This window comes from Pithys albifrons, chromosome 1 (assembly GCF_047495875.1).
Source record: "Pithys albifrons albifrons isolate INPA30051 chromosome 1, PitAlb_v1, whole genome shotgun sequence".
In the NCBI taxonomy this organism is placed as follows: Eukaryota; Metazoa; Chordata; class Aves; order Passeriformes; family Thamnophilidae; genus Pithys; species Pithys albifrons.
In genome coordinates, this window is record NC_092458.1 from 80,668,438 (window position 1) to 80,680,757 (window position 12,320).

General features: G+C 36.4%; 1 protein-coding gene across 22 annotated transcripts in view; it reads right to left on the reverse strand.

Moving 5' to 3' along the window:
• The window catches only part of DLG2 (discs large MAGUK scaffold protein 2), a 1,023,852-nt gene that overhangs the window by 288,245 nt on the left and 723,287 nt on the right, over positions 1-12,320 (reverse strand). For all 22 annotated transcript variants that reach the window (XM_071556365.1, XM_071556356.1, XM_071556345.1 and 19 more), the window contains one exon: positions 6,116-6,252. In XM_071556365.1, the coding sequence (XP_071412466.1) occupies positions 6,116-6,252 (137 nt within the window). The remainder of the gene's footprint in view (positions 1-6,115; positions 6,253-12,320) is intronic.

Consider the following 12,320-nt stretch of genomic DNA (forward strand, 5'->3'; position numbering starts at 1 on the left):
AAGTAGTCTTTGCTTTGGATCTACAATTCTCATTTGATCATAAAACACTGATGACAAATAAAGACATCCGTATGCATTCTGATATACAAAAAAAACTTCAACACATAGAGAATTGTTCAGGCCCCTAGATATTATTTCAAGATGACTGTACTATGTAATTTTTTTCATAAGGAAATCGGTGGATATCCTTCTTCAAAACATCATGCCAGAGATGATAATAATTAGGAAATATGATGTTGCAGTTGTTTTTCATGGTAAATTTATATAGAGAGAATTGCTCAGAATCTCCAAGAGAGAGTAGTTCTTGAGCTATTTCTTGTTTCCATAAAAGATGCCTATTTTAACAGAATTTCAGATATGAAATACAGCTTTTTGGGGTGGTTGTGGCACAATAAATGCATCACAGCAAAGCTTTACCTCCTCCTGTTGAGATGCCCTTATATATTTGCATACAATTTGCAAAAAAAGAGCTGAGTTAGAGGTACAGAAGATAAAAGAGTGGGAGATGCAGACACAAAATAAGAAATCAAAGTGCATATGACATGTAACCCTTTGAGGTACTGAATCTTAGGTGCAGAAGGGCTGACATCAATCTGAATGGGCAGAGCAGGCACTGCATACCAACTTTCTGGATCTAAGAAGACAACTAAAGTAGTAATTAATTAAGGCGGAAAAACCCTAAGGCAAACACTAAAAAAGATATTTATCTGAATAGTCAAGTTAGTTACAGAGCCCAATACCTGAGACACAAAATGGTGCAAGAGGAGCCAAGGGAGAGGAGGGAGAAAGAAAGAAAACAGACATGGAGCAAGTGGGGCTTTTCTAATGAGAAAAGTTCCATGTAGAGAAAATTCAGAAATGCTAACAGCACCAGAAGTAAAAATACATAAAAAATATATATATGAAAGCTTTTTCTTTAAATAGAAAGTATGAGATACAAACACATACTGACAACATGAGGAAAGAATAAGAGAAAGAAATATATCAGAAAGAAGAAAATTAAAAAAACCAAGTTCAATCAAAGAAGCTATTTAAGTGATGAGAGAAATCATCAAGAAATGATGCCAAAGGGACGTAAAAAGACTGGGATGGACTTTTTCCTAAACAGCATAATCAAGGCAATGAAGTATAAACCTAAGCAGGAATATTTTATTTGGACATTTTCCTAGATTCATATTGGAACACAAAGGCCCTGAAAAGCAGATAGAAAAGCTTAGAATCCCCAAAATGACTGTACAAGTGCTCTAAAGAATAATTTCATTCACAACAGTATAAGCTGATATGAGAATAATAGCTCTGGAGGAATAAGTCTGTCTTATTTAATTTTCTTTATTAAAGGCGATTCATTCCTTTCCTCTATTGATTTACGCTAAGAGAGATTTGATTCACTCTGTGAATGAGACAAAGGGGTGATCTTTACCTTACCAGTGGTAGTGTTTGCTTTTGTGTAATATTTGATTTTTCATTCAGAAAGCAGATTTTCATGAGTGAACATTTGCCAATAAACACCTGCAATGTACCAGTTGTAAATCTAGTGAGCTCATGGTCTTTTAAAAAACACTCCATGATTTCAAAGGCTGGAAAAAGTGAAAGGCTTTCTGGTGCTGAGGACTAATCATTTTTACTAAGCATGTAAATCTGTTTTGATTAACTAAATACTTATAATCCCATGGACTCCTGATTTAGTCGTATAAGTGCTGAATGGTTTTCTAAAAGATGACCCCATGAAGACAGCCAAAATCACTTTAAAAGAACACCTCTGATCAGAACCAAATGCTAATCTAGATGCACCTTAAATTATACGCTCTGACTACTTGAATTCAAACATGATCCTGCATTCATATGCAATCTGAAAAAAACATACTGGCAGGGGATCCTGCAAGGACCATATCAACAATTGCACAATCAACTCCACTGCAATCTTATGAAATCACCAGAAAACAACATACTTTTATTCAGCACAAAATTAGGCAGAGAGCAAACCTAACTTTCTAAAAAAGAAGGTGACTCTTGTTTCTTCCTCCTATTTTCATCAAGAAAACAGAACCCAATTCAGTCTCTTGTTATGTACAATCACTGATCTTTGTGACTACACAGGTCAAGAAGCAGCAGGATATAGCCCAAATATGCAAAGGTATTTTGGCATAGGAGACATATTTTAGAAAACCTAATACTTATAAAAGATAAACTTAAATTTTCTTATAAACCCTAATGTTTTTATACTTTTCACTGAAAAATACCTTGCTTCTAGCTTTGTGTCATTATGCACTAGTAAAAACATACACTTTTATACTGATTTCTCATTTATTCATTCCACAGATAAACTCTTCCAAAGTAAGCTGATGGTATGGGAGAAAAGAAATATCTGACATTTAGTAACTCAAACCATTTTTCAGCTTTTCCTGAACATCATTAACAATGACCGTGAAGAGATGAGAAATGTGCTCTCATCATGCTTGCAGGAGACACTTCACTGAGAGATGCGGAAGGCAGGAGTGCCATAGACTGGAAGAAGGGGTTGAAGAAGATTTTATGATGTTTAGCAGGAAGAAAGATTAAGGCCTGCCCCTGGCACAGGCTAATCCCCATCAATACCACAGGGTGGGCATTGACAACCTGGCAGCAGCTCTATGGAAAAGTGCTTGGGGCTCCTGATGCGTGGCAAGCTGGGCATGAGCCAGCTGTGTGTCCTGGCAGCAAAGAGGTCAACAGCACCTGAGCTGTATGAGCAGGAACAGGGCCTGGAGAACCAGCAGAGGCTTATTATTCCCCAGTAGTTGCCACTCATTAGACTGTATCTAGAAACCGGGGTCAATTTTGATTCCCACACTATGAGAAAAGTAACAAAAGGAGCTATGTTGATAGGTGTGCTGCTGGGATGGTTAGAGTTAGAGCACTGGCTAGTGAGAAGCTGGGGGACCTGGGCTTCTTCAGCCTAGAAAAGGGGTTCCTCTGGAGAAAACTAATAACACATCCCCAGTGCTTACAGGAAGATCATCAAGTCAGATCTAAGCTTTTCTAAGTGGCATGTGGTAACAGGATGAGAGACAGCAGGCATACATTGAAACAAAAGAGGGTCAAAAAGGTTATAAGGACAAGCATTTTCCTCAGGAGAATATCTGAGCAGTAGAACAGGTTTCCTAGAGGGGTTCTGCAAAATCCATCCTTGCAAATTTTTGATATTCACTTGGAGAAATTCCTGAGCAACCTTGCCGGGACCTATGGCTGACCTCAAATTACCATGTTGGCCTGCGGCGCTCTGTATGTGATTTACTTTTGCTCCTTTCCAGCACAGAGAAGCAACGTAGCTGAGACACCCAGTGCAGAGGTATTCTCACCGCAGGCGTTACCACCAGCAGTAGCAGACATAACCACCAGAACACATAGAATTTTTTTTTCCTAGCTGTAAGTCTTCAGAGCAGACCTCTGGTCTTTTCCTTTCATATATACCTACAAAAACCACTCAGGTTTTGGCTAAAGCATTCATGGTTTCTCCAGTAATTTTCCAAACGGGCACCTCAGGATTATCCTACAATGGAGCATTTTCTTGTTCAACTGCTCAGGATAATAAGCTTTAAATTCAGGTTTAATGCCACCGAAAGAAAACTGCATAACATGCCCTTGGATAGATTTCACAACTATCACAATGTTCAGTATTTACATAATATATCTTCTGAGCAGTTAACACACTATTAGCAATCTATGTTTAGTAACAGTAGGGTCATCAGGCTGCAAAATGATCAGGTGGCCACTTATTGTTTTACATTTCAATATCGGTTTTGATTCTGCAGCATCACTTTTATTACATCTTAAATTTGAATTAATTCAATTTACATGTTTTTTGGGCTTTGAAAGCATTTCACACAAACTTATCGGAATGCAGAAACAAGAATTAAACAAGCTCTCCAGCAGTTTCTGAAATTCCAGAAGGATGACAAATTCTGGTAAATTTTATAGAGAAATGATGGAAAAAACCAAAGATCAAGAGAGAATGCACTACTGAGGAGAAAAAATAAAAAAGAGGAGCTGTTCATGTATAATCAATAAGAAATCAGTGAAGCAGAAGTAGGACTGTACAGGTGACAAGGGTAGTAGTGTGTCAATACACTGCCAAAAGAAAGTAATTAATTCTTTCGCTCAATTTTCATATAAAAGAACATGAAGTTAATGCCATGAACTGAGAGACAATTCACAAATTATGACAGAAAATTACTGAAGATGCAGAAGTTATAAAGAAATCAGAGTGTCTTGTTGGAAAGAACCAGAAAATATGGCTCTAACCTGCATGAATTTTAGAAATAGATTTTGATCTTGTAAATATATCTCTAAAAATGTAATAGTTAAGGTATACAAAGAGTAAGATGGTTAGTATTTTCTTAGGCAATAGTGAAAAGCTTGATCTGGAAGCACAGAACTGGAAGAGGGCAATATTTTGAATTATTTTTTTTCTTATTTTACATGGAATGATAAAAAGGAGATAACACTAAGTAAAGAAATGGTGCAGACTGAAAGAAAAGACATCAAACACACTGTGAATGACCTCTGCTCATTTTCAGAAGTATAAGCATGTCACAATGAAGAAACATCTATATCTGACTGCAGTGAATTACAGGTTCAAGACAGAGATGCTAAATAGACAAATCCTATGAAAATGTGAAAAGAATTAATTTATACTTAGTGGTATATAAAATTATTATGCTTCTATTCAAATTCATCCTGATTAAATTACACTGGAGAGGGAGAATGTTGGGGGATTCCATCTGTTTGGTTGTTTTCCGTTAGTTTGGAGAGGGGGAGTATACATATTTTTTACTGCTTCCTGTGTACTGAAAGAAATTAAGAGTAAAGTAACAAAAAATTGCAGACACAAAACCTGCAAGGAATTCTCCTCAGGAAAAAAAAAAGCCAAAATAAACAACAGCTGAACAGAGCAGATTTACTACAAGGTGCAAAATAACTAAGGTGCAAATTCGGCAAATACAAATATACATTTCTACAGTAAAACAAGCCAAAACTTCATTATCCAACAATAACTTGAATTTTAAGTTGCTGAGATTCTGCAAAGAAAAAATGCCAAAGAAATTTTAAGTTCTACTTCTATTTTGCTTTGATTTTTTAATCCTTGAACTGTTTTATCTATCCTCTTGAGTTAATGAAAAAAGTCAGTCACCAACCCAGCAACCAAATGCCTTTCCAGTTCTTTGATACCCTGTATAAAACGAATGGCCATATTCTTATGTGACTGGGACACCTCAATTAGGCATGGCTTTGCAGGCAGCAGGAAGGGTCATGGCAATTTTCTACTGCTTAAGTATCATGTTGCAAAAGAGAGCTACCACAGTACTTGTGTTTTTCATGGCACTTAATCAAGAAATATTTCTCTACCTGCTGAAACCTACACAAATGCATTGACATGAATACAACTAGACATAGATTAAGTTGTGCTGATTCACCAGGGTCAGGATATCCCCCTCAGCACAGAATTAAACAAACTCTGCGTGTGGGAAAGAATTATCTCTGAGAAACAATGTACCAGCACTGCAAATAGCAGGAAGAATTTCCTGAAGTGAGTTTCATCAGAAGAATACACTTGCTGAAGGAAAAATTTGGAAAATGTTTTCTATTTTTTACCATCTACATGGAACAAATACATAAAGCATTCCTACATGTACTGAAATGTAGGTAATAGTCCACTCACTACATGGCTACATGTAAGACTTTAGTGGCATGTTTTGACATATTTCAAATTGTTTACATCAAACAGTAGAATCAGGACTACCACAACAAACAGTTTGTTTAAAATCTTTCATAGTTTTATGTTGCATTTTGACTTGTCGCTGATGAGCATAATACATTTATTCTCTTCTCTGTTAAAAGCTGGTCAAGTAATACAATCCACTGCCTTCACTTCATAAAATGTTGGTATTCCAGAGTAATGCTTTTCTAACTGCAGTCTCAGAAATATATAAAAAAATAGGAACAATGACGGTGATGGAAATACAACTCAAAATTATAGTTCTGCTGGTTATCTACAGAAAGATGTATGGTGAATGGAAGTTCTTATATGAGACCATTTTCAGCCAAATAAAATGTTATTTAAATTTATCATACTTACCATAAGAAGTCTATCTCCAACCTGTAGCCTCCCATCTTTTTGTGCAGCTCCCCCATCAATAATCTTGGTGACATAAATGCTGTTGTCCCCAGGGATGTGTTGGTTTCCCACCCCTCCTGCAATACTGAATCCCAGACCTGCAGAAGATATTGTAAACAAAACATTAGCAATACAATATATAACATTAAAGAGAAGGCAAAAGTAGCATATATTCAGTATACTCATGGTATTTTTTATAGAAATACAAATAACATAAGTGGAGTCAATACTCTTACTTTCACAGAAAGGTCAGGGACAGAACGAAATTAAGGAAATTCTTTGTCATTTACAATTGTAGGATAGTAGAGCCAAAAACAATTCAACCAGTGGTGTTTTTATTTACCCACCTCGCTGGGGACCAGTGCATCCTACATCAAGAAGTTATGGCCCAATTCGCCATGACTAGTAATAAAACACTGAAGCTTGGAGTTTATTTTGTTAAATATTGGTCTAAAATGCACCACTACCTATCAGAACAAAATGAAAGGTGTTCTGATTGTCCACACAATTTGAAAAATGCTTGGAGAGGTCTATTGAAGGTTTTGCCAGTTTATGGAGTACCACAGGGAAGGGTCAATGAAAGTAAAAGAGAAATGGTGTTGATGGTTGGATTTATATTGTGTTATTTTTTTTTCTAGGACACAAATATCTTCAGCTACGGATACATAAACAAGAAAGCAATAGTCCTTTGCACATATATAGCTTCTGTTCAGTGATCTGCGAAATTCCTAGAAAAACACTCAAACACCCAAACTTTGCAACAATGTCCGTGTTACATGCTGAGGTGATTCAAGAAAAGGAAGGCAAAATAAATAGATATTGGGGGAAGAAATAGACAGTTTCCCCTTTTTCTATTTGTCCTGTCTCTGACATATGGTATAAAGAGACAAATCACTGCTTTAATTTATAAGAACATTTTCATCTTTTAATCAGAAAAAATACAGAAATGACTTCATTTTCATAAAAATCTACTTTTTACAGCTATTCTTTCATAGATCATATAGCTAATGGGAACTTCTGGATGAAAAAATAAGCTATTGCTGACAATAACCGGCTTAGATTATTGGTCCAACGAGGGATTTCATTTTTAGCTGCACAGAAACACAGTTATATCTATTTAGAGAATAATCACTAGTTTTATCTATGAAATCTCACTCATTCCTAAAAGAAACATGTAAGTAATAGCTGCAGCCAGAGCAGTAAAATGCAATAGTAAAAAATGAGTTGCCTGGAATTTGGCATTTTGTCACAAACTCAAAAACTAGACTTCTTGGGCAATAAAAATTAAGGGATGGCATATTTAATATGCACAAGTCTTTTTAGCAGCTTTTGCACACAGAGGTAAGGTTTTTTGAGTGAATTAATTTTTTTCCTCATATTATTTTCATGTAATTAACATTTCAGCTTCAAAATGATGTGAGGTCAGATAGCATAATGGACTACTTAATGGATAGTGCCAAACCAGTAAGTTACTAAGAGAAACCTCTGAGTTTATATATGAAATTGAAACACTACTTAATTAATTAAGATAACTATTAACAATACCCATGAAGTTAACTCACAAGTATGGGATAATTAAAATAAACCTTTATTTAATTTCCAGCTAAAGTTGGTGATCAGTTTACTATTTATGTGCTACTGCCAGAACAAGTACAAGGATAAACAGATTAAGATTATTTTCAGCATGGAAGAATTTCTTTGTTACTCTGGGACTACTAACAAGAAGCAAAAGGATATTCTAAGAAAACCACAAGAATGGAAATTTTCTTTAAAACATGAGTTGTGGACATGGAACAATGATTGAATAATGTTTTTGGTGCCATAATTTTATGAATTTTGAACTAAAAGCCATCTGTATAAGCTTCTACCAGTAAAGTAAAGATCTGAGAGTATTCCAGAATGATGATGACAGCAAGTGAGTGGGCTAGACTGCACCCAGAGAGCTTTCTTCAGCTCCACTGCTCACCTGGGGCATGACCTTAAGAAGATTAGGTTATTGTATGCTTCAATCCTTTTCTCCCTTTATTAACACTGTAGGCTTGTAAAGGGCACGGCCATTTCTGGCCACACAGCTGCTCTGTATTGCCACAAAAGGGGTCCTAATTTGGCCTGGTCCTGTTGCAATATAAGCAAGTAGTAGCCAAGATAATTCCTTCCATTTTCTGCAGTGCTGAGTGGGGTGCTTTGCTTGCTGTTTGTTTCCATGGTTGTATCACAACAGAGGTATAAAATCGTAAAACAAAGGAGCAGTAATACAGGCTCCTCCCACTAAAAAAGTGAAGCTTACAATAAGGAAAGGAATAACTTGTTCCATGTCAGTCTAAATAAAATTTAGATGTGCTACAATGCAAGGGGCTACACTGTATTTGTAATTGGAGTCTGCCACTGGATATCCAAAAAACCAGCACTGAGTATAAAAAAGTTTAAAAGAGCAGAAAAAGATGGGGGTAACACTGGGGAGCAAAGAGAGAGTGAGTAGGATAGAAAACTGAGGATGACAAAGATTTTCTATGTCATTCCTATCAGTGATGATTTATTGCCATTGCTAAATCACGCTTGCCTTCTTTAAAAGAGTTCTTCTTGGGAAGAATGTGGAATGGAACAATGGCCCATTTACTTTTACTTAAATGACTTTTGCTAATGGCTAGAGCACAAGAGAAGTATATGACAAACTTTTGGGTAGAATTCATATGGTCAAATGACATCAGACAACTATGCTAATCATTGATGTTACCTGTACGATAAATGAAAATTCATTAAGAGCTTTTAAAGTATGATTCATCTCATCTCAACTAGACATCTGAAAGAGATGAGATGAATCACACTCTTGGATTCTGAACGGTTGGGGGCTGGATGTAGGAAGAGGTGGGTGGGAAGATCAGAGCTATGAAAGTTCACAACCTGAGTTGAGTCTCACCTCCATTTAGACTAAAAGTTTTTGTTTTGTTTTAAGACTTCAGAAAGGTCTGCACAACTCTGGTGTGCATCCCTTGTCACTAGCTATGTCAGCTTAGTCTTGTATCAGATTCTTATTTTATTTTGAAAACAGCAAATCATTCAAACAACTGGGAACAAAGGAGCCACGTACCTTTTCTAAATGGCCTTCTTCATTGTTCCATTGAATTTTAAGAAAAAGTGCATATTTAATTGCAGAACCTTTTCCTTATTGACTCCTGTGGTTAGGAAAATATTTCCCACAGAGCACAGATGATCAGGAGTTGATGACTTCCTCTTTTGCTGATGTGCAATCTGCTGCACAGCAACAGCTCAGCTTGGACAGAGCGCTCAATTTCCTCAAACCAGGAATTAGATGGGGGATAAATTTAGGATGGAGTTGAGGAAGAAATGTTTTATGATGATGGTGGTGAGACACTGGAACAAGTTTGCCTGAGAAGTTGTGGATTACCTGTCCCTAGAAGTGTTCAAGAACAGGTTGAATGGGGCCTTGAGCTACCTGGTCTAGTGAACAAAAAGGTTGGATTAACTCACATTAACAATCTGTTCCAACCAAAGCATTCTATGATTCTGTGGTTCTATGAACAAAGGACTACTCCAAGAGGAAAAAAAAACGAAACTGGATTTAATACTGGTGTACATCCAAGTCAAATTCAGCTTTGTTCAAAACCACTGAAGAAGACAGGCCCATATAAGATTAACTCAATATGGTAACTAGGGAAGATGAGTCAAACTTCACGTTCTTCCATTTCCACTGTTTTTCTGTTTGGAAAACTCATCTGGCTTTGGGTTCCACAAATGCTGGTCACTGATCCTGAGCATAATAATATGTAATAATCCAGTGAAACAGAAGACATTTCTGGTATCACAAAGAGGAAAAGGGACAGGGAAAAGAGTATTCCATCAAAACTGGAAACTGAAGAAAAATATGCTGCTATTAAGAAGTCAAAAGATACTTAGTTGTATCTTTTTGCTGAACTATTAGTAAATAAAACATTAAAATATTTGAAAGGTTAACAAAGTCATAAAGAAAAAAGAGTTGCAGCCAAAAAAATTCAAAAGCATCCAAGCCTCAATCACAGCTATTTCAGAAAAAGATAACCTGTGACTATACACATCTATTTTACATTATTTGCTGCACCAGATACATATTTTAAATACATCATTATATTATTAAAAAAATGTTCTAACTACTTTTCTGGTAAAACATAAGCTTGGAGGCTCCCCCAATAATCAGCAAAGTTATCTCTATGTGATAATAATTACGTGGAAGAATTAACCTTTGGGCTTATCACTTTACAGTAACCAAATAAGGAGCTTAAAAGATCAACTGTCAGTTCTCTAATGAGAAGTGAAGTTAAAGAAACTCATTTATAACCCAAAATAGACGTTTTATTTTGCAGCTATCCTACACAGATAACCAAGCTTCCTTTAAATCAGCAAAGAGAATGAGGATTTTGGAACACAAATCCAACATGAGTTTTGCAGTTTCCAATAATGGGGAAGCCAAAGAAAGCAACATTTAAGTCATAACCTTAAAATACGATTAAGAACTGTTTGATTTGCAGGTATTTAATCAAATTGTTGTGCCTTAGAGACATAGAATCCATAATTCCTAGCTATACCACAGTATGCCTTACCTCATAACTGACCTGTGAGCGTAGAGTAACTTGGTGAACCCACAACATACAAGGACTCGTAATAGAAATATTTTCATAGAACAAAGGTTACAGAAATGATGTGTACTGACAATAGAGAACATTCCTAGCAATAAAACTTAAAATCAGTAATTTCTATCTTGTTGGACAGAATGTCTGGATTCTGGATGACCACAACACACATGCCTTGTTAGCAGAAGACCCTCAGCCATAACAGTGGGACGTTGGCAGCAAGACTGCAGCAAGTGACATATGCCATTCTCTTCCCTGCAAGGCCAGCAAGAAAGCAGATTACATCAACAAAGATGTGTGTTTAATAAACGAAGAATAAACGGGCAATGAGCAGACACCTTGTCTAAGATTTAGATACTGAAGAAAGGAGTACTCCATGTAAAGGACCACCCCATAACCACAGTAGACTCCTGGAGCATATAAATGATCTCTCAAAAAATCAGTCAGTCCATGGCTTGCAATCAAGAAACACTGCAAGCCTGGCTGCTGGGTGGGACATGACACATTGGCCATGCTCCTGCAAGCAACTGGACAAGGCAGTGAGGAACCCAAACTCAGGCAAATCCTCCGAGGACCAGCCATTTCTACAACACTCAGTTACAAAAGACATAGCTTGGTTTTGTTTTACAATTATTTAAACTTACAGAGCCCATACCTGTATAATCCCTTTTTCTCCTCCAAAAGGGAGAAAAGTACCATACTGATGAACCGACCATGAAATTGTCAAACCTGGAACATTGAAGCCCAATCCAGGTTTCTAATTAATCAAATTCCATTTGCAAGAAGGAAAAAAACATGGGTAATATCAACTGCTTTGACTGATATAATGATTGAGTTGTTTTGACAGGTACCACAGTTACATCCAAGTGCTACATGAGTAAACAAACTATAAAAATATTAATTATAAACAGAGGAGCAGCAGGGAATATCTCTCCTTGCCCTTTGCTCAAGCCTCTAGTTGCCAATTAGGTTTCCTGGAGGAGATATATAGCACATATTTACAAGTAGCATCCCACAACTGTGGACATTTAATATGCTTATTACACCTGTGACTTATGATTAGCATTCGTTATTGACAGCAAATTCTTCTTTTATTTGGTACACAGAAAAATGAAATACATTACAAAACAAAAATTAAAATATGTTTCACGATAATGATGCAATGTTACAAGGAGGGACTGATCATCCTCTACAGAGCGCTGTCTTTTTTTGTCATCCCACAAATCAATTCCTGATAAACTATTAATCCCAAATATAGGATGTCACTTTATCTATCTCATCTCCTTCATGTTGTAGGGGTAGATTCAAGCATCAGTTTATATCAGTGAGTTCTTATAACAATTCCTATTCCTGACTCATGTGACAGCTTATACCAGAAGGACTTGAATAAAATTTGACTACATTTTGTTCTGTGGATGAAAAAGGCAGTCTAAAGTACAGCATGATTCATAAAACTTTCACTAATATTCCTAACACATTTAAAAGCTGCCTACTTTCATTGCCATTGTTAACTCCTGTTTCAGACCCTGCACCCAGATAAA